We start from the raw sequence: 24,416 nt of genomic DNA, 5'->3' as shown, positions 1-24,416 counted from the left end.
AAACAAGCAATAGTAAAAAAAAAAAAGTGAGTGAATAGTTTTAATTTAGGAGCAAAGAAATCCAACCAAATTGAAACTTAAAAGAGTTTATCTCAAATGTCAATGAAAAAGTAGTATGCTATTTTGAATTCACAAAATAATAAAAATAGTACTGTTTTTCATTTGAGGTGTTTATTACTGAAACCTTTAGGCACCTGATAAATTTATTTAACCCATTTAAAATAAAATGAATAGTAATTCAGAAAGGGCATACCTTTTATGCCATCATCCTGCTTAAAATTATCAGTGGCTCCTGACTTCCTACCAAAATTCTTATATAATATAGTACTCCCTATTTAGCTCTTCCCTATCTCTCTTATCTCTACTGCAACATCTCACTTCTACTCTTATCCTCTTGCCTTACTAGAATGCTTTATGCACTAATAAAAAATACTGCTGTTCTATTGGTTTTTGTTAAGTTCACCATGGTGTAATGGTTAAGAACACAAAATTCAGAAACAAGGTCATACTGAAAGATTGGTAAGACCCTAAGTGAGGGTCTCACTTTTGATTTCACTACCTAATTGAAAGCTCAGACTTGGTGAAGTTCCATCTGAATGTATAAGTTTGTGTCCAAAAGAGATACAAATATTTGTTGTCTGGTTTAAACACACACACACACACACACACACAAAAAAAAAAAAAAAAACTTAATGGTGACACTTTTTAGCCATGTAAGATATTAATTATTTTTATAATAAAACTAATAATCTTAATTAATAATTTTTGTATTAAACTTCCTATAAATAACTAGTTTCTGAAATACTCCTTGAATAACCTCTCATTTTTATTGATTATCCATCAATCAACTAGAGACATCTTTGGTGTGTATATAAAAGTCATATTTTCAATGTTAAAAATTAGAACTTTATAGCAATTAGTCTGATTGAAGATACTACCTAGCATGTGAAAACTTTTGTCAATACTCAGGAAGAATTTAACACTTTTGAATTTGTGCCACTATTCTTGCTAAGAAAGACTGAAAACACATATCATATCATTACACATACACTGCTTATCTGTCTTCCCTTATAGATCTGTGACCCATTTAGCCCAGACCCTGTGAACATTGTCACTGAATTTCCTTCCAGGGCTCAACACAAAACACTACTTATATACTGCAAAATGTTAACTGAATTAAGTGAAAGGAATAGTATACATATTTACTTAAAATTAAGTAACTGTTTGCTTCTTATTTATTCATTGTAATAGGGTAACTAAACTCAAAATGTGAGATATATTTCAATATAGGATTTAAAAGCAAATCATTCAGTCAATTAGTTCCCCTTGAAATCCTGGGAAATGAGCTGCTGATATGAAAATCATTATGCCAACGTAGAGCTTAAAAAATGTATGAAGTAAAACATATCCAGTTCCAGGGCTGGAAGCTGTGCATGACACAGTATTTACTAAAAGATGGTTTTCTTCAGCCTAACAGCACCAACTATCACCCAGCTTTAGTCTATTAAAGATTAGACATTTGTTGGTTGATGTTTTACAGAAATCCCAGAATCACTTTGAAGAGGTTCCCACATATCAAATCTGGACTAATTTGAGCATCAAGATAAATAAGGATAGTAATGGATTCTGATCCTTTGAATAAAAGAGAAACTTAAGATTATGTTCTGACAGAGGATATTTACATAGCTTCAAAGTATTTCTCCAGAGATATACCTATTATTTGGTTAGAGAAAAAATAATAACTTTACAATGGTGAAGCTTAGCAAACATTTTTACCAAGTAATCAATAGAAATGAGACAAGAGGACCTCATGCACCTCCTGATGCAATAACATGAGCACTCAGCAGCCTGAGTGAAGAGACCTTGTTGATCAGTCCCTCCCCACCCACTCCAGCAGCAGCAGAGACTTGGGATGGGCACCTAGCTAGCACTGGCTTCAACTGAGAATACATATTAAGTGATGTTATTAAGTCCACTTAATAAAATCATGTTTTTATTTTGTCTTCAATTTGAGATACTGCTTTATCCTAAGCAATTCTATTGTTAATTTATTGTGCAATTCGCCTTCAGTATGAAAGAAATATTTTCAGGGATGCTTTTATGCATTGCTTTAATAAGATTGACTTGCTTATCAAACCAGAAGAATTTGCTATTTTATGGTAAAAGTATTCATACTTTTTGAAAGAATACAGACATTTTTATCAAACCCATAACACCAAAATTGAAAAACCATTTTTTGTTGTTGTTTATAAGAACAAAAACCAGTTTTCTGTAGAAATCATTTGTACTGGTCATTTATTCTGATTTCCTAAAATTTAACTAAAGATCTATTTGTCAAAAGGAAAGAATCATGAAAATCTGAAGATGCTACCATCTTTCATGTTCAACTCCACTACACTGAATAAAAAAAAAATGCAAAGCAAAACTATATACTGACAACAGTGGCTATCTTTGAATTTCTTTAGTTAACAGACTCACAGGCTTCCTGCAGCGTAACAGTAAATTCCCTTCAAGAAATCACAGTATCACTTCATAAAACTTAATGGTGGCCCAACTCCCTTTTGTTATGTAGGACTTCCTAGAGAGATAAATGCTATTGGTGAAGATCACGCATTAATAGCTCCTTTCTCTTTCTCTAAATGTAAGCTCAGCATTGATGCTGTGGTTCTTTTTTTCTCAGCTATAGCAACTTCCAATGGACTGCTGGGTCAAGTTAAAGCTTTAGGATCAGAGTCCTCTGGCACCCACTTGGCTCAGTGATACTTTCTATCTACTTTTATTATTATTATTAAAAAATAATAGAGAAAGAGAGAGAGAGAAATCACTGTGATTCATGAACCATAGCTAGGTGGCTGATCTTCTTTTCATTTAAAATCACTATTTGTATTAATGTGCCCACATTTCTTTGGAACATAAATCTACAGAAGGCAGCAGCCTGCTGAGACATACTGTCTCATCTCAACCAGTGCCTAATTCATGACATGAATTATCTGACAGCTGGTTACCCTCAAGTTCAAATTTCATAAAATTTAAACATCCAAGCTGAATACCCTACTGGTAGAGGTATTCTTGTGAGAGAATGAAGAGAGAAGTAAGAAAAGCAAGCACAAAAGCTCTGTGTTATAAAAGTTTTTCTCACAAACATTTATAGATTTGAAATCAACACAGAACACACCAGTACTGATACACTACTTTCAAAATTTATTTTTAAAGGAAAATACATTAATCTACAATTATTTTCTTAAACATTCCTTTTTATCATTGAAACCACTACTTATAAATATATAAGTATTATCTTAATATTTAACAGAAAATAATTTAAATTAGTAATTTATAGTTAATGTGTAATAAATTATATAAGTGCACATGTAAATAGCTAACAATAGTAGTTATTATGTAATCAATTATATAAGTGCACAAATAGCTAAACTTGCTTTTTATTTTAAAAAATGTAAATCATGTTTCTTTGTAAATAGTCTAAACACCTTAAGGACTTTATTTCTGATTTAAAAATCAGGAAACAACTGGGTTGAGTTGAGTAAGCCTTCTAATTAAAGTGTAATATACATAATATTCAAATTTCAAGTGTACCATTCCATTATTTTTTCTAAGTGATATAAATTAATCTTGAAAAACAAAATGAGAAATCAAATAGTGGATTACCCTTAAAAAGCAATAATATATAAACAAGTTGAATTTTTAAGAACATTTTTGTCAGGGCTCACAGGAGCTAACTTGTTGTCATGAAAAGATATATGCCAAGTGAGAATTTGGCTTATGAAAAACTTTTCTTTCTAAATGACTAGTTTAAAAAGTAATTTTTTTCAATGTTTCTCATTTTGACTCAGGTTATTGATTAAAAGCCAACCATTGTATTATTTTGTCTTTTACTTTTAAATTTATAAAGCCTTTCCACATAAAATATATTATTTTATTCTTCCAACCACTCTATAGCGTAAGCAATATTATTAAGCGAAAGAAATGAGGTTAGAATTTCATGTCCTTTCTTAAATAACCTGCTTCTTTCATACCATACTTGCTTAAAATAAACTGAAAACATGTTAACTAACAAATGAGAATTCCTATTTTGTAAATTTTTCTATTTTAATCATGTTTTTTGGTGTGTTTAGAAAAGTGTGCCTCTGACGTTTTGAGCAATGTGATTTTATTCCAGAATAGTTTCACAAAAAATAAAATAAAAATAAAATAAAAATTCTAGTAACATATTAAAGATTAGAGGGTAGCCACAAAGGAATTTAACAAAATATGAAAATATTATAAAGTGTAAGACTTCATTATTTCATTACATTCTAATCAAGTTTTTACATTTTTTATATTGTTAGAAACAAGAAAGTTATTTTATAGCTCCACTTCTCTCCCCTCCCCAACACATTGCACACAAGTCTCCTCTTGGAACAGAGCCAGCCTGAGGCACAATCCCTGGGAGATTAAAAGAAACAAAGAAGAAATAGCAGTTCAGAGTCATGGTGTTAGACACAGGTTGGTAGTGTGTGTTGTAGTTGCCAAGTTTCCTGTAATATAAAATACATGTTGCTTGCATAAGGCCCACAACGTGCACCAGTACCTGTACTATGCTCAATAAAGGTGCTGTCAATTTGTTTAAAAAAATGTATAATTTTGGGTTATAGCAGTGAAAGTAGAATTTACTTTCTATTATAGCACTGTATTAACACTGATTTCAACATGGTGGTCCTATTTTAAGCAGTATAATTGCTGTGTCTGCAGTGTGAATTTAGGCCCAAAATGGGGATTGAGAATGTTAAAAGTATCATAAAAGGAGGCTAAAACATGTATGTATACAAAAATTAAAATAGTAATAAAAATGAAATGGGGGGAGAGATACACCATGAACTCTTGGACAAAAGTAACTTTACTACATATTTCTCTGCATCTATTACAAAGACAGATGCCCTCAGGGTTTCTCCGTATGCCAATACATTTTTTATTAACACTCATTCCATTTCCAAAAATCTAAATATATCGTAATTCTTCCTCTTTGATTTTCTCATATTTCTGATATAACAGATTTTCAGCCTTTTCATCTGGAATCCTCATAGAACCTCTTCTAGGTCTTAAGTTTTCAGATTGGATAAGTAAATGAAAAGGCAAGAGTCAAGGACAAAACACCAAGGAATAACTGTGCTTTAAGTGCGGGTGTGACAAAGAAGCAACCTGCAAATGGGTCTGGAAAGAGAAAAGAAAGAGAATAACCACAACCAGAGCAGAATTAGCATGGTAAACAGGAGAGAATCAGGGTACAAACAGAGCCCTCAACAGTAGGAGATGATGAAGAGAAATCAAGAAAAGATGAGACTGAATGAAAGGCCTTGAAAACCGGAAAGTCAACTTTTATCCACTGCAGTGTAGCTGGCAAAGCATGGAGACACTTTTGGTAGTTACACATGGAGGCCTTAGTAGCATTTAGTGGGTAGGAGCTAGGGATGCTAGTAAACATTCCAAGAGTGCACAGGGCAGCTCCTCTAACAAGGAATTACTAACACCAGGTCGGTAATGCTGACATTGAGAACCTATGGAGGAGCTAAATTATGTGAAGGTGAGAAGTAAGGGCAGGTGTCAGGAAGGGCTGCTTGCCTTATAGGGAGAAAGAAGGATCAGGATGGAAAATTCAGGCGCAGACAGAATATAGAAAGAGTGATTTGCCTGTGTTCTCCTCAAGGATGGAAATATTGGCAATGTCACCAACTGACAGCAATGAGGAGATGGAGGAGAAACCAAAGGAAAACAGAAAAAACACTGTTGGAGTACCGCTCCAATGTAGGTCAGTTACAATTCAGATGACAGGTGGAAATATTTGCTTTAAGAGAATGAAGGGACAAAGATTTCTTTTAAAATCGTAGAAAACAAAGGACTTATGAGTAAAAATGTGAAATTGGTGGGGGTAGCGGAGGACTGCAAGAACTGGACAGTCCATTTGAAGTGTGTTCAAAGTTCATACTCACTGCCCAAGTTAAGCTGATCTATACTCCCTTTTCCCTGTTATAGGGGAAATGGTGCATGTTTCCTGGACAGAAAGAAAGCAGGTGAGCTGGTGTGATCTCGTAATATTCTAATGAAAGTCTTCCCAGAAATATACAGCTGACACACTAAATTGTTTTTATGAGGACATTTTATTTATGAACTGCTTTCTGTAGAATATATCTAACTGTCTAGGATTACTAGTAGAAAATATATACAGAATGTAGAAATGTATAGGATATGACTCCATGGAAAATGCCTATTATGCTGTATACCCCAGTGCAAGATCGAGATGGTTCATATCAAGACAGTTTCTTCTGATGTCTTGAAGAGGGGATTGTGCACATGTATCGCCCAACACCATGGTCCAGAGCAGTAATAATGATGATTCTGCAGTTCTAGTTATTTAAATCGAAGTTAAACTCACTTAAAAGGAACTGAATTCAATCTATGAACAAGATGTTTATACCTTTGTGCATCAAACATACAAATTGTGACACTTTCTAAATGAAAATATATCACTCCCTAATCAGCAAATTTACTTTTAATTCATTCATATTTATTAGAAACTTATTTCTACATCAAATACAATATTAATACCTGATAGGAATGCCAAAATATACATTTCTTTCACTTACATGACTGAAGTCTAATTGCCAAAATGAAGCACATTCAAATAACTACATGCTGGTTATTCTATGTGTGATAACCTCAAAGAACATTGAGAGGAAAATGCCATCAGTAACTAAATCAGTGAAGCCATTGTGGATTAGGGCTATTAACCTAAAATTAATATGCCAGTTATCAACAAATGTAATTTCACACTTAAGGAGTGATACTTGTGATTTCCCTTCTTCACATTTATAAGGATTGAGGAGGATGATTTGTATAACTCCATTTCCCTAAAAATATTACTGACTTCCTTTGCTCATTAAACATGTCTGACATGTGCAATTACATTGTCTTTAATCCCACTGATAATGAGTTACACCAAAAGCTACAATTATTATTTTAACACCCCAACATCCATTAGCATTATTACTTATTGCAAATTCTCATTAAGGACTTAAGGATTCAGGGGAGGCATATCTTGAGTCAGGTATAATCATCATCTTTATTTTGCTCTTAATGAACAACTTTCATCCCACAGAATGGAAATGTGATGGTGCATATCCCAAATGAGGCCATTGGAATTCTTTTGCCAGGCAGGTTGTAGAGATGGAGTCTTTTTCAACTGCTATTTGGAATACTAATATTGAGATTAATTCTGTGTCTTTCTCTTTACTGTATCAAAATGGTTAAATTTGTTGTATTGACAAGATCATGGTCAACATTATTTTCTCCTTATCTCAGGACTCTAAAATCCTCAAGTGACTCTTCTTTGTATCATCAGAATAAGTTCTCAATCAGTATTTATTAAAGAAACTCTGAATTCATGAATGAACTGATAATAATGTACCAAGGATAAGCTAATAGGTGAAAAAAACAAAAAACAAAACACAGGGCCCAGAAAAAAAGCATATGCATAATAAATTGCTTGAGTCTCCTAAATAGTGCTTGATTAATTAGTCTTAGATTGTTCGACTATTAACAGTGATTATCTAGAGTTCAACATACCAAAGCATTAAAATATTCATGAGAAAATAAATATATGTATGTTACTACTTTTTCTTGTTTTAAAATCAAACATAAATCTGGTCCTGACTTCCACCAAGGCATTCCTAAGACTGATGTTTTTACTGTGCCATTCACAGTTTGTACACAAAGGCAGCAGGATGCCCAACTGCAAATGAGAGGAAATTATGCTGCGTCAGAGCAAAACTGGCCATAAATGACTGCTGTCAGGATCACTTAGCACAACAGTTCAGAGCAACACTATGAATGCATTTGCTGAGTGAACTAAAGATAATCAACTTTCCAAACCAAATTTGTAATGTAATAAAATACTTCCAAATACAGTAAGACTCCTTGAGTCAAATAAAAATGTAAATTTAGTCCATTTAAAGTATACATCTCAAGGACAGTAAGAAGGGAAGAGAGCACATCCCAAAGAACAAAACTCATCCTTATACATTAATCCTTCAGTTTCAGATGTGATTTCATCTTTTTCAACAACAAATGACTAACCCAGTGTGAGGCATTCAATGACTGGACAACAGGTAAGGAAGAGTCCTGCAGGAAATATCACTTAATTAAAAAATGGAGATACAAAACAAATATTTGAAATGATAGTCATTGGTGCTCACCAAACACAAATCAAGTCTATATCTTCCAGACACAAGGAGAGATTGCATGTCCTCTTTTGTGTCTAATTTGGGACACCTGATGAGATCTGACCAATGAGTTGTGAGCAGAAATGAAGTGACTCTCATAGGTCAGAGCATTTTATTATCAGGACCTCCAGAGTCTCTTTTTATATTTTACCATGGTAAAAGGCAAGGCTAACAATAGTAGCTGCTTTGACAGCTACTCTGAAAACAGAGCAAAGAGACACAATAGAACCCCTGGCACCTTTCACGATGAACACATAACTTGAGTGAGAAATAAATGCATATTATAAAGTCACTAAGACTTGAAGCTTATTTTTTATCATTTAACCTAGTTTATCACAATCCAGGCACTTTCCTGCCTTGAATGTCAGTTCCTTTGTATTGCTCATTATTTATGAATTCACCCTCACATTATTATTTATTTTTTTTAAAATCAGGACAGGGTGATCCTGCAAATATCCAGAGTGAGAATTCACTGTGTAATGCAATTGGTGAAACCATAACAAAACCTTATGCTTATTCATTTATAAATCAGAGTTCAAAGGGAAAGCTTGTAAAAAAGAAAGAAAGAAAGAGAGAGAGAGAGAGAGAGAGAGAGAGAGAGAGAGAGAGAAGAAGAAGAAGAAGAAGAAGAAGAAGAAGAAGAAGAAGAAGAAGAAGAAGAAAAGAAGAAGACCCTATTTCTAGAAAAGCTCTTTGAGCTTTTTTTAGACAATCCTATGGAAAGTATTGAGAAAGTTTCTCCTTAGAGAAAAATAAAGAAAAGTCTCTATAGTGGTTTCTTTGAAAAAAAAATAAATAAATGTGAATTTCTATTAAATAGTTTTAGATATATCTTCCCTGTAAAAAAAAAATTAAGCAAATTCCAACTGTTTCTGGGCCACTGACATTCTATAAATTAATACAATGTGCCCTTTCTCTTCTAGATTGCAATATCCCACAAGAGTACAAAAACAGTAGAATTTTCATGTATCTAAACCATTAGCGTGTATCTTCTGCCATGCAGGAACACCTTGGCATCTTAACAGACTCATATTTAACATCCCATGTACTGTACAAAGGACTGAAGTTCCACCTTGGTATGCATATCCAGTTTTGATGTTATATCTTTCAGTAGAGACACTGATGCACTCATCACTATATCAAAAAATACTAGTGTATTTCAAGTTCAAAATAAGTATTAATTTTTCCGTTTTTTTTTTCTATCTGTTATAGAGGGTTAGAGTATAGACTGACACCAAGCATAGGTTGCCTTAAACATGTTAATTTCTTTTCTTTTTGGGGGGAGGGTGCTGCTGGGAAATAAACATGTTAATTTAATGTTCTGTTAATTCAACAGAATTAACAGAACAAAACTGAAAAGTGCTTCAAATTAATTTTAAAGCTAAAACAGTCTCCCCAAAGCCTGTAGGTTTTAAACTTAAAAAGCCAGGATCCAAATCCATATCCGACCTCTGGCATTTACTATCTATATGATTTTGGGAAAGTTATTTATCTTCATAGTGTCTTATCTTTCCACTTTTGCAAAACTTGATTAAAACAGTACGACTTAGTCCATAGTATTTCTATGAGGACTGAATGTTCAAAGCATTTAAGTGTCCCTTGACACTAATAAACATTAAAAACACCTGTTATTATTTCTTTAAAAGGAAATAATAACTAAACCACACATTTATTCTCAAGTATGTACAGTTGCTTGAGCTATTTTGGAAGAGGAATATAGAAAATGTGTCACTTTTCACATATAAAGCTATGATTTCCTACATACTTGTCAAACTTGTTTAACACAGATTTAGAATTACCTAAAGCATCCTAGCATTTCTCCTTGCATTGCTAAAATAATATATTTTGTACATTATAAATTAACTATTGAATAATAAGAGAACTTATGAATGAAATGTATATGGAAAAATACAAAGGGAAACAGTGAAATCATTAAGTATTTTAAGGTTCAAAAGTGTCAGTATTTATTTCAATTAGTACAAACCATAAACTGAGAGAACAGGTTCAATACCTTCACCAGATTTCTAGTCAACCACATGGCAATGGTGTAATACTGCCATCTAGTGGAATGATTGTAACTCTGCAGGAACACTTTTTGAAAAATTTAAGCAAGGGTTCAAACAAAAGAACAAAATCACTTTCTATGTTTTTTGACATTTTCAGTTGTAAATCTCGGAAGTGGAATTGAGAAGTGTGATTCTGTGCTTTTACAAAGGCAATTATTTAAATCACATGGTGTAAGAAAAACATCTGATATATTAGAATACATAAAAGTTTCAACTTTGAGCAAGAGGAGTTTATACTGTACATAACAATATAAATACTTCTATATAAAGAAATAATGTAAATTATCTGAGGAAAAAAAATGTTTAATAATTCCAAATTACCTCTAACTTCTTGGGTTTCATCAAATGAAAATCTTTTTAAAACATATTCTCATACCTTAAAAAAATCAACTACAACAATAAGGATATAACACTTTCAATGTACAAAAGAAAAAAAATTTACTATCTTTACATATGTTCAAATGTAAACCCATTATAATTTTTTCGTACAATGTAACCAGAAAGCCCAGTATCCTTGGCTGTTCATTAGTTCCTTGTTTGACCAATATTAAGAAATAGTGAAGCCCAAATAATAGCTATAACTTCCAATTTCAAGCACAATGGTTTTGCTAAAACTCAAGGTAATTGTACTAACTGAAGGCTTCTGCATAATACAGTGATCATGTATAACTGACCTAGAATTTTCATTTGAAACTATATTATCTAAGGTATAAGAGATATTATAAGTGATTTATTTATTAGCATTTTTCAACAAATATCTATGGATGGGTAGGTCGGGGTAAACAGGTAGGTAGGTAGGTAAATAATTTTAAAGAAATGCTGTTAAACAACAGGAGTAAAATGCACTGCTGAAAAAGGACACATTTGCAAGAAAACAAGTGAAACGAATTCCAAAAGGCAGGCTCTATAGCTTGGACCAGGAATCTGGTGTCTCAGTTATCTGCAGTGTGTTCGAACTTCAGATAGGCATGTTGGATTGGCCCCCACAGTTGGCACCCCATGTAATGCACCCTGGCTACACTACAGGAGAGATGACTAAATGGCTTAAAGGTGGTATGAGTGCAAGTGTGTTTTATGAAACTACATTTTATAGCAAGAAATGAGGCTATCCTCACAATCAGTGTTTTTTTACCTTGTGTATCCTTGGGTCTTGTTCTAAAATGAAGAACTGCAAACTTCCCATGGAGGCACAGAAGACAAGAACTCAAGGGGATCTGTCATGGTATGCACCTATCTGTTCTGCCCCGTAGGAATCTCAAGTGAGAAATGACTCTGATTTGTGACATCAACTATAGAGATCAACTTTCCCTTCAAATAATATATATATCTACCCTTCAGCCAGTGTATTTTTCTTGCAAGAAGCAAAAACCTGAAGACAGATATATAAAGCAGTATTTTATTATTTGCATCCATGTGTATATACTTACCATACTGTTCATTTTTGAGGATGAGGAACTCGTTCTTTGCTTCCTTAAGCTATTTACTTCTTCCACATTTCCATCTTTTGGTTTCAAAATCATTCTGCTACTCCCTGCAGTTCCTTCTGATGAGGACCGGAGTCGCCTCTCTATAAACCTTCCTTCCCGATACGGACTGAGGCTACTGGCAAGAACTAGTGAGAGAAAAATAATTAATATGAATATATTAATATGAATATATAAACTGAGTTTTTATAGATGTTCCCTTGGAAATTAGCATAATACTCCCTAAAATTATCTTGCATACTCGCACTTGCCTCTCTGCATCCCCAACACAAAACCTGCTTTCACACGGTGTTCAGAACCATGTTGCTTAACACAGGTGGAGCTCCACCATCATCATCCCTCCGGTCATAAAGCTTTCCAAAGGGCCTGCCTGGTTCCTTGAGCCATGACCCATCTCATCATCCTCACACCAGGGCCTGTCCTGTTGAGATACTCAGTCTCAAATCCCCCCACCCTGTACCCTTCATTCTGCTATGCCACATGAGCTTCTGGAGGTTTCTGGAACATCTAAGGCTCCAGACCTACATCCTTAGACCTGTGATCTTCACACAAATATATTTCTTGCAAATATCTTCATGGCTTGCTCTAACTTCATTCAAATCTTTGTAATATCTTACCTTAGGTGCCACCCTTCTCGTCATGTTGAAAAAGGCAAACCTCTACCCGACTTCCCAATCCCAGTCCTTTATTCTGCTTTAAAACTTGTACTCAGCCATTATTAACATATGACATTTATTTATATGCACTTTCATTGTCTGAGTATCCACAGTAGAAAATAAGCTTCATGAAGGTGAGACTTCTGCCTGTTGTATTGCTAGTGCTAAAAACAATTTAACTTAACAAGACTCCTAAAGAGCAAGAAACAAAATCAAGAATTAATAAATGGGATATACTCACAATAAAAAGCTGCTTCTCGGCTAAAGAAACAATCAATGAGGTGAAGAGAGAATCTAAATTTTGGGAGCAAATTTTTGCCACATGTACATCAGATAGAACACTAATCTCCAGGATATATAAAGAAACTCAAAAACTTAACACTAAAAAAAACAAGCAACCCAATCAATAAGTGGGCTAAGGATCTGAACAGATACTTTTTGAAGAAGATATACATTAGATCAATAAACATATGAAAAAAAATGTTCAACATTTCTAGTAATTAGAGAAATGCAAATCAAACTACTCTAAGATTGCATCTCACACCATTCAGAATGGCAGTTATCAAGAATACAGATAGCAATAAATGTTAGCAATAATGTGAGGGAATAGGCATACTCATACATTGCTGGTGGAACTGCAAATTGGTGCAACCAATCTGGAAAGCAGTATGGAGATTCCTTAGAAAACTTGGAATGGAACCACCATTTGACCCAGCTGTCCCACCCCTTGGTCTATACCCAAAGGACTTAAAATCAGCATGCTATAGCATTACTATTGCATTCAGCCACATCAATGTTTATAGCAGCTCAATTCACAATAGCTAAACTGTGGAAGCAACCTAGATGCCCTTCAATAGATTAATGGATAAAGAAACTGTGTTATATACACACAATGAACTGTTACTCAGCATTAAAAGAGAATTAAATTATGGCATTTGCAGGTAAATTGATGGTAAGTAAGCCAATCCCAGAAATCCAAAGGCCGTATGTTCTCTCTAATAAATAGATTCTGATCCACAATAGGAAAGACATGGAAAAAATGAGGGAATTTTGATGAGGCAAAGCAAAGGTGGGGTGGAGTGTGGGTATGGGAGTAGGAAAGATGGTGGGATGAGATGGATATCATTACCCTAGGTACATGTATGACTGCACATATGATGTGATGCTACATCGTGTACAACCACAGAAATGTAAAGTTGTGCTTCAATTGTGTACAATGAATCAAAATGCATTCTGCTGTCATATACACCAAATTAAAATACATTTTTTAAAAAAAATTCATTCGATTCCAGAAAACAAAAAGTGTCAAAACTATACTTGTTGAATGAAGAAATTAATAAACTAACCGTTCTATTTAGGCTCATCTACTAGTTAAAACAGTTTTTAACAAAACATATTAGGCTAATATAGCAATTTTTTAAAATAAGTTTAAAACCAATGAATAAAATTTAATTTCATTATTAATAGTACTAATAGGACATCTAAGACACTCAGGTACATATAATATAGTAGTTTAACTATATGTTTCATAACAAATACAAAATAAATTTAGTATATGGAACTGAGTGTGTGCAGTATCTTTCTTGCCTGAAACACATTTACTTAAACTGATTTTAAAATTTTTAAGTCCCAAATTACAAAATCCTTAAGAAGATGAGCACATCAATATTCAATATTCTCACAAATAAAAAATAGTAGAATATCATCTTTTCCTTGTTGATATTACCAGAATATCTGTACAAGAGCAGGTAATACATTGTCAAAATTATTTTAATGTGTTAAATGTCTTAACTCCATTTTCTTAACAAACAGATAAATAATCACCAAAATCATCACTGCTTATTCCCTAGTTTCCACAGAGACAAAAATGCACAGTATTGAGTTATACATTGAGGCAAGTCATCACCACTAAATAAGAATTTGATATGTAAGATATATATATATTTGGTATATAATTATATTTCTGTTTTGGTGCTTTTATCTTTCTTTTTGCACCAAAAGAAAATTTATTTTTATACCAGTTCTATGTATTTGCGGGGTACACAATGACATTTCAGTGCATGCATATAATGTGCAATGCTCAGATCAGGGTAATTGTGTGATTTTTTTTTAACTGCCTGCATTTCAACCGAAGGTCCATAATTTTCTAACAAAGTGACTTGGTAATGTTATCAATTATAAATTTTTATCAATAACTTCTGCATGAAAGTTTTGTGAGCATTGAATAAAATAGTACATGCGAATTTCTTAGCACATTTTTGGGTATGCAGGAAGTACCCAAAAGTTGTCTTGAACTGAATTTTGGGTTTAATAACCAAGTTTTCTGGAGTCAAACTGCTGGAGTAATTCATTCTCTCTCTCTCTCTCTCTCTCTCTCTCTCTCTCTCTCTCACACACACACACACACACACACACACGCACACACACACACACCCTTTCTTTTAAACTAAAGAGAATGAGTGCCAGATTGCACACCTAGTTAATTTTAGAGACAGGGTCAGAATCAAGCATGGGCTATATGCACCATGAACCTTATTTTTAAAGTTGGCAATTCTTTCTTGTCAAGAGATGGGGATTATTTATATCAAATCATGTACCCTGGTTAATAAACATTTCTTAACATAAGCAATAGAATTTTAAGTATGAAAATGTATAATGAGTTTGGCTGAAATATATTCATTTCACTAACTATGAAATACCAATAACTGCATAATGGATTATTTTTAAAAAAGACAGCCCTTATTTTACATAAAGTCACATTGCAAACAGAATTAATTTCCTTCCACTTTCTTTGGAGGTTAGAATCTGAGTAACATAGTAAAGGAAAATGAATAGTATTAATGAGTTATGCTTTTAATATATATAATTGAGGTAAATTTAAAATTAAGAAGCAGAAGCATTTAAAACAAAGGAGAAGAAATGTAGAGTGAAAAAATGAAGAAAATGTGGATTCATGAGATGAAGTGAGAAAATCGAATACATTATAATGAACATTGATTCACATCATTTATTATACAAAGAAAAGCAGCATACCTCTGGCTGTACTTGCTTCATAACCATAGGATGTTTTGTTTAAAATGTGATGATCGCCAGAAGAAGGTATTATCCTTGAATCTGAAACAGGATGAATCCCTTTAACACGTTCAGCTATTGCTTTATGTTGCTCATAGAATCCAAGTTTCCTTGGAGAGCCTGTCCTTGGCATTGATTCACCATTTTGTAGTGGCATATTTTCTTCTCTTTGAGTGTCTGCTGATAGGTGAGTCTCTGAGTTGTTCACATTCTTAACCAGTAGCTCAGTGATTTGCAATGACACTTCCTTTTGATTAGCAGCAGAGGTTTCTGATAAGGAATTAGATTCAGTGCTACATCGACCTTCTAACCTGTATTTCCCAGGAGACATAACTGCACCAGGCACAGCTCCCATAAGTTCTATTGTTGTCTTTGTAACAGCAGCAGGTTTGGGAGAGCTCTGAGAGGTAGGGTCATTGGGGCCACCATTGTCACAGTGGGATGCCATGCTTCCACTATTAGGAAATGCATCTGCTTCAGACACAGAATCTTCAGTCAAGGCTAAAAATTCTGAAGGTGTCTGGGCTGTGGTAAGATCAGCAGAAAGCAAAGGAGATTGCAGAGAGCTTCCTGCCCGTTCATTTACATCCACAGAACAAGATGGAGAAGCTCTTACTAACACAGGTTCTCTCTCTTGGTACTGTGTAATTTCAAGTGAAAATTCAGACTGTTGTACCAACGAAATGGATTGGCTCTGTGGAACTGGCTTAGAAAATTTATAGTGAGATGAAAAAGATTTAGGGAGTAACTTCCTTGTTGACTGCTTAACAGAACGGCGAGTTTGTTCTTCTGTGAATCCAGAATCATCTCCCTCACTCTTGCCAGAACTTAGACAATTTATAAAGACATTCTTATTAGTTGAGTGCTCCTTTTCCCTTTCAAAATTCTCTGTCAAGGATCTTGTTATCTTCTTATGTCGTGAACTACTAAAACCCACAGAATGTCTTCCCCTGGTTTTAATATGTTCTTCCAAACTCAGTTTCTGCATATTGCTGTGACCAGGTTGAGCACCATTTGAAATACTAAGGTTCTGGTTAGTGGGTTCTTGCTTAGGTTCACTCCCTTTCTTATGGTGGAAGCTGATGGAAGGAGCTCGGAATAGGCTCCTGCGTTTTCCTGTACTACCTGAGCTTGAGTTAGTGCTGGAAGGAGAAGAACTGTGGACACCAATGGTATTGCTGGAAGAGGGTGAAGAAGGAAGAGAGTCATGTCTTCTGCTAATACTTTTTCTAAATATTGGCAACCGTGAGACCAAGGTAGATCTTCTTGATCCTGAGTCCCCCATTGGGACTCCAAGGCTTGCACGGGGATAGCCAACTTAGCAACCTGAGAAAAGTTAAAACAAAAAGAACAAGTCAACAGAATACAATTAGAAATAAGACCTAGTAAAACAAAATATTGCATTTCAAGGCGCAGCATAGAATTTGAGTTATACCAAAACAATAAATGATTAAATTCTGATACCGAAGAATCTTTCAAATTTATAAATACAAAAGTGATACACTATTTTACAAAAATTTCAAATGGCAAAAAAAAGTTGATGTAACCAAAAATACTTAAAGTATACTCAAAAGTGTATTAGGTTCCATGATATGAGATCATTTATTTAAGAGCCAGACTAACTACTCACAACTGATTGCATGATTTTGGCAAATTGTTGAATCTTAATTTTCTACATGTGCTTAATTAGGAGGAAGCATATGACAGCTATGATTATTGCTAAGTAAATGCTCCAGTATTGCCTGTGTAGGAGAACACCAGATGAAGCCATTTTTTAAACTATGTGACTCAGCAGGTTATTGACATAAGCATAATAGGGTCAAAAACCAGACAAAGGTATGGCCAGACACTGAAATCTCCATTTTGAGAAAAAAATAATTAGGATAAATTCTTCTCTTTGTTGTTCGATTTAGGAAGCTCAGAAATAATCAGGCCATTAACAGAAGAAATTAAACCACAAAGGATACAGGGTAGGCTTATAAACAAGTTCAACTTATGAGGCAAACACAACTATAATTTGAAGACTTGCATGAGAGCTAAATCAGCTGGTAATCATAAGAAAAGTGAGAATATATACTGAGGGAATCTAAAACAAAAAAAAAATATGAGCCATATCAGTGTCAGTATACAAGGGTTCTGATGATCAATCAGAGGTAGAAGAAGAAGAAGACAGCAGCTCTAGTTACCCAACTTTTCCTGTACTAAATATTTTCCACAGATTTTCTTTTTACTCTAGAAGTAGGTAAAACTTCTAATTAGGACACAACGGTTCAGTGGTCACTGAATGAAAACTGGGCGTTTTACGGCAGAAGTAATTCACCTGGAGTCACTCGGCTAACAAGCAAGCAGGAATAAGAAATTAAACCATCTCTACTTTAAGGTTGGCTCAGGTAAGCCTGGTATATACTGCATGCACTGGAGTGAGAACCAAATCATGCTTCCTCTTCAGGGATTCCTAGTTGAGAGTCAATCTTAGGACTCTGCTGGCTGCTACTTTTCAATGGGCTTCACAGTGTACCAGGATGTGCTTCTGTTTTGTTTTGCTTTGCTTTAAATTTCACTTAACCTTTTACCTGCACTGTCCAATCCTCCTTTGTCCACTCGAATTGGACTCTGTTTCATTTTGTTGTTTTTTTGTGACCAAATCTGCCTGACTAAACACTAATAAGTATATAATATTAGAAACCCTCCACTTCATTATCCTTATAGATAGGAGAATTGATTAAGTAAAAAAAAAAAAAACAAACTTTCATTTCCTTGAAGAAGGAAGACATGAAAATGGAGAATATTTTTTCTCAGATATAATTTCAAACAATATAGTTTGACACATTTGCATTTTAAGATTTTAATGGATGATTTTTTCATTGCAATCACTGAATCTGAGTTAATCTTTGAAGTTGACTTTATTTTTAATTTGCTAGTGAGATCACATGGCATTTATTTAATTTGACAAGGAAGAATTGTATATATTTATGTAGTATAACATGATATTTTGATATATGCTTACATGTGCAATGATTAAATCAAGCTAATTAATATATCTACCATCTCTCTTGGGAGAACATTTAAAATGTTAAATTTTGAAGTTCATACTTCTCTACTATTGTCTGTAGTCACCATGCCATGCAACAGATTTCTGAAATACATTCCTCCTGTATAACTGAAAATTTGTAACCAACCCTTTGCACATCTCCCCATCCCCTATGCCACCTATTCCAACTGTCACCCCTAGTAACTCCTATTCTGTCCCCTACTTCATCAAGTTTGACTTTTTAAAATGCCAATTGTAGTGAGATCACATAGCATTTATTTCTCTGTGCTGGCTTCTTTCATTTCACTGAGCATGCAGTAATCCAAGGTCATCTACATTGCTGCAAATATAGAATTTCCTTCTCATTTAAAGCTGAATAGCATATCATCATATATATATATATATATATATATATATATATATATATATATATACCACATTTTTTATTTATCCATTTATCCTTTTGTTTCATATCTTGGCTATTACTAATAATGCTTCAATGAACAGACGTGAAGGCATTTCTTTGAAATTCTCATTTCAGATCCCTAGGATATATATTCAGATATGGAGTTGGTAAATCATATAGTCAATCTATTTTTAATATTTTGAGGAACTTCTCTAGTTTTCTCAAATGACTGTACTAATTTACATTTCCACCAACACAGTATAAGGTTTCTTTTACCTCCACATGAATTTGAGTTTAAATCTAAACTGTACATGAGCCACACCCGAGCATTTCAGTGTTCCTATAAGGTCTTCATTGAAGAAAGCTTTAAATATAAATGGAACTCTTATTTTTTCACAAATAAAAATGTCTCCTCCTCACAGCTTACATTTTCCAAATTAGAGACAATGAATAATACATTTTCCATGATTTTATTCTTAATGTTTTAATTAGCATCATTCTTAGCTCTGATTTTTTTCATTTATATGCAGCATTTCAGTTTCCATTCAGTGCCTACTGAACAACTGTGTCCTAATTAGAGCATTATCAACCATAATAACTTGCAGCTGGTTGTGAACCTATGGCCGTAAATGCATTAATGCCAAGATATTCACCATGATGACTTAAGTACTTCAAAATTGATGTATATTGAAATATTTCTTGGCCTTTTAAGAAGGATTTCTTGCATTTGGATCAGCATTAAAATTTCTAAAACTGACTCAATTCCATATCTCCTTAGCAAGTATTCATAAGATTTAACTAAGAAAAATTTTTCAAAAAAAAATTACAATAATCACTCCTCTTCTGACATATAATGAACAGAGCCAGACTTCCACTGGGAACAAATAACACATTTAATCTACAGATACATTTGTCCTAATTTCCTTAAGTAAAACCACCACATGTTCTAAAGCATGTTTGAATGTTCAATGAAATGAACTGGGGTAGATATAAAATCCATTAAAGACAAAAATCCTTTAGATTTCACCTTGTTTTATATGAACTCCTATTTCCTAATGAAAAAGAATAAATGACAGAAAGATAAAATATAGACTCGAATTATCCATCTTCTTTAGAAAGGCTCTTCAGAGCCCAGATACTCTCTAAATCTCCAGATTCATTATTTCTCTCCTCACATTTCATTCTCCAATTACACTGATGACTGCCATTTTCTATTCACTTTCACCCTTAGGGCCTGTGTAGATGTGGGTCCACCTGCTCAGGCTGCCTGTTTTGTGACTTTAATGTGGCAAAACTCCCACAGATACCATGCTCTCCCTTCCAGGATGCCATCTTTAAAACTTCCTTCCCACTGGATCCATTGTGGACCCTGTACTCTCTCTTTATATATCCTCAGGCATTAGCTCCTTACATGGGAAACAGAATCTATCTGTACTATTTTTATCTTCAGCTTCTTAATGGCAAAGGCCATCTCTGGTTTTGCTTTGATACTGTTCTACCTATTACAACACAGCATTAGTCCCTATAGAGGAAACGGATTTCAGAAAATAAAGTTGTAACTTGATCACATCAGGATTTCAAACATAAATGAGAAAACACATTTAATGTTTTGCTGTCATGAATAAATGTAATAATCCTGAGATTGATTATGCTGCAATGTACCTTTTAGACATTTAGAAGTCTGTCAAGTCTTTCAAATAATTTACAGTTCAATAATCTGAAATTTGTAAATAAACACCTGAAAACATCATGAAAAGAATTAATGCTGAACAAATTGGATGAAACAATCCATTACATCAACTTGAATTATTTATGAGAGATAAATGTAACAGCGTTATAACATGCTAATTTCATTTCTTTTTCTATAGTGTCACTATAATTATAAAAATAACCCTTAATTCCTTAGCCAACGTGTATGTTTTATATACTTTTATAAATGTCCAAATCATATAAGGTATCTTTTTTTTCAATTCCTACTTTTCTCAGTTCAAAAGTGACAGTTACTTGAATCATAAGTCTTAAAAGTACACATTATAGGCTGATCTATACCTAACTATTGTTCAGGGGCTTCTACTACCATAAATATTATTCTCTTTTAAGAATCAAATTTGTTACAAAAAAGGAGTATCTTCTAATTGAAACTTTAATGCTATTTAAATTAACAAAAAAATAATCCTAACTTGTTGATCACATAACACAGATGTATATTGACCCTATTAGAAGTGGTATAAAATTCAGTCTGATCTCCGTGAAGTTTACAAGGAGCACCTGAAAATACACCCTTTGGTATTTAGAATCAGAATTTAATAAAAAGTATCCAGAAAGTAATTTATTCGGTAATCTACACAACCTTCGCAAATAATACCACCATATGGTAGATTTATTCTAAATAAAATTAGAGTCACATTTCTTATTTAGGATGCTTGAGGAACACTTGATTCTAGTTTTGGGGATTATACAGCTGACTAATAAGCAATTTATTTAAAATTTGAGTAAATGTAAAATACATTAAATAATGAAGTCATATTGATAATATTAACTGTTCTACTATGATTCCAAATGCATTAACCAAAGGCATAAAAAGCTTTTGTGGGGTTTCAGAACTGCACCAACTTGGAAAAGGATTACCATAAACACAAATGGGTATATCTGTACAGTAAAAGAAAAAAAAAAACACAGTCATTTTCCCCATAATTTTTCAAGTATTTTTCTAGAGATTGGACACCTCTTGTGTTGTTCACATTATGAGCCAGAGCTGTTGAAGGGTGTTCTGATGCCACACATCTGTCATGAGCATAAGTATTTGTGTTGTCTCTCCCAAAACTGACTGAAAAAAAAAATAAAAAAAAAAAATAAAATAAAATCTATACCCACACTTTCCTTTGGCATTACAAAGAATATAATGTGAAACATTGATAATAATTATTTTACAGGAATATTCTTAAGAAGGAGAAGGTACTACATTAAAAAGAAATTAATACTCCCTGGCACAGAATAGATTTGCAGCCTCTTATGATGAAATACATTAAAAACAAGTGACACATGAAGTATGAGTATGAGACACATAAAGTCATCATGAAAATAATTTAGTTATCAAACTCTATGCCCTAATCTCACTATTCAAAACACACACACACACACACACACACACACACACACACACACGAAATAATACTGAGAAGTGAATGAAGGGAGGTCAGGTTTCTGATATTTTACTATGAACTTCCCCTAAGTTTACATTTGTACTGAAATTTAAAAGCAAATGATGAACATTTGAAGTGTTTATGGGAAATGCTGCATAAATTAAACCTGGTCCCAATCTCATTCCTGCTCAGAAAAGGTCTTAGAAAATAACCAACAAAGCCTAAATAACCACAATAAAAACAAATTAAACAATAAAAACACTTCTACTCCACGTGGAGAAATGCAGGAAACCAATACTCTGTGAATAACAATTTTCAACATTAAGGGAACTAAAGCAGGAATAATTCATATACAAGCATTTGAAAGGATTTGATTAAGGGCTAGGGCTGTGGCTCAAGCGGTAGTGCGCTCACCTGGCATGTGCAGGGCACTGGGTTCGATCCTTAGCACCACATAAAAATAAAATAAAGATGTTGTGACGCCAAAAATTAAAAAATAAATATTAAAAAATCTCTCTCTCTTTAAAAAGAAATAAATTGAAAGAAAGGATTTGATTAATTTTTACACAAATTAAGTAAGATAATAGCTGGAAGAAATTTCCCAAGCAATCCTATCTAATTGTGTCATTTAACTCAGACTTAATGAATCTCACATCTGTTAGGTACTTAGGGGTCATCTGGAAAGTCTTCCAGTCCAGGCAAAGGCTGTGGGATTTATACCTCAACATTCTTTCACTTTAACTATCTTGCAATTTATCTTTAAATAAACTTTTGTCTTACATGAATGAAGAAATAATGGAGGCATTTTTAACAGACAAATCACTCCCACAACATTGACAAGGGCCACTTGTGCCAGTGGGGTCAGTGAGGACAATATGAGAAACATTAAAGGAATGGACTGATCAGGACCAAGAGGGTGATCACTCACAGGAAAAAGAATGAGACTGTAAGCCTAAGATAGAAAGAGCAAGAAATCATTAATCAATCAGATACATTTAATTAAGATTATTAAATTTGTATACAATTTAGCCATGTTAATTATGCTATGTTATCCTCAACAAATGCATGTAGCAATACAAAAATTGCTCTATAAGAAATGTCTACCTTTGGGTAATTTTAAAAACTTATTTGGCCCTTAAAATGACATATAAAAAGGTAGATTGTCCCTATTGCATTGTATAAATCAACCTTCCCATTAAAAAAAAGAGTGGTGAAAATTAGTATGATATTAGGAACAAATAGAATAGAATAATAGATTTTGAAGAAATCAGTCTAGCAGGATTTAAGAAAGCAAATGAGTTTTTAATCCGAATTAGTGGAAGGACAGGCACCATGATACATACTTAAAGATAAATGTGATCCTGACACCCAGTCATATAGGATCTTAGCTCTTTATTGTTCAGAAAAGACAATAGAGATAGGAGAGATAAGGAAAGGGTGGGTTTTAAACAGAAATTAGAAAAAAGTTAGTTGTGAAAGAAGTGTAAACATCTAATCTATGTATACTTCAGGCTTCAGTAAAGAATAAGACTGTGTTTTTAAAAGTGTTATAGTTTATATACTGAGATTTATATATAGCGAGTTCCTAACTATTATGAATGCAGACTGATGCAAGAATACCTCGATTGTAATTCAGCACTGCATTTAAGACCTGTGTGACTCTAGTGTGACCTAAATTAGTTACTCAACACCCTGAGCCTGAGTTTCTTTGTGAAAATAAGAGGAGCATCTGCACTAAAATATTTTTGTGAATAGCAAATAAATAAATTCAACAAAGTATTGAATGGGGTCTAGCACATGATCAATGCTCAATAAGTGAATCACCATGATCAATTAACCATGCTTGTGTTGTTTCACAGCAGATATGTTTTTCTCTAGTTTATGATTTACCCCAGTTCTTTCAGTCTGAAGTTCTAATTCTGTCTACTGCTGAACTAGTCCTGTCATTTCCTGAGCTAATCCCAGACTGAAAGGGTAGCAGATACTGCAGGACCCAAGTATCAATGGGGCTTAGCTTAGAACCACTCCCTAGATATCACAAAATAAATCATGATGTAGACAATATTAAGAAACTTTTTTTTAAAAAACCACCTCTTATAAACATGGGTTAAGCATCTGTTATTTAAAATGCTTGGGATCAGAAGTGTTTCCGATTTCAGATTCTTTTTAGAATTTGGAATATGTTCGTACACATAATGAAATATGTCAGGGATGGTACCCAAGCTTAAAAAGGAAATTCATTTACATTTCATATACACCTTATACATATAGCCTGAGGGTAGTTTTAT

At 33.6% G+C, this 24,416-nt stretch overlaps 1 protein-coding gene across 1 annotated transcript in view; it reads right to left on the bottom strand.

The window, feature by feature from the left end:
• Positions 1 to 16,833, bottom strand: part of Ccser1 (coiled-coil serine rich protein 1) — a 1,027,931-nt gene extending 1,011,098 nt beyond the window's left edge. Inside the window, exons 1-2 of the mRNA XM_077803585.1 lie at positions 15,510 to 16,833; positions 11,764 to 11,948 (exon numbers count right to left, since the gene is read on the bottom strand). Coding sequence (XP_077659711.1) covers positions 11,764 to 11,948; positions 15,510 to 16,833 — 1,509 coding nt within the window. The remainder of the gene's footprint in view (positions 1 to 11,763; positions 11,949 to 15,509) is intronic.
• Positions 16,834 to 24,416: the final 7,583 nt, after the last annotated feature.

This window comes from Urocitellus parryii, chromosome 10 (genome assembly GCF_045843805.1).
Source record: "Urocitellus parryii isolate mUroPar1 chromosome 10, mUroPar1.hap1, whole genome shotgun sequence".
Classification (NCBI taxonomy): Eukaryota; Metazoa; Chordata; class Mammalia; order Rodentia; family Sciuridae; genus Urocitellus; species Urocitellus parryii.
The sequence above is the reverse complement of the archived record's forward strand: the minus strand, read 5'-3'. Positions and strand labels throughout refer to the sequence as shown.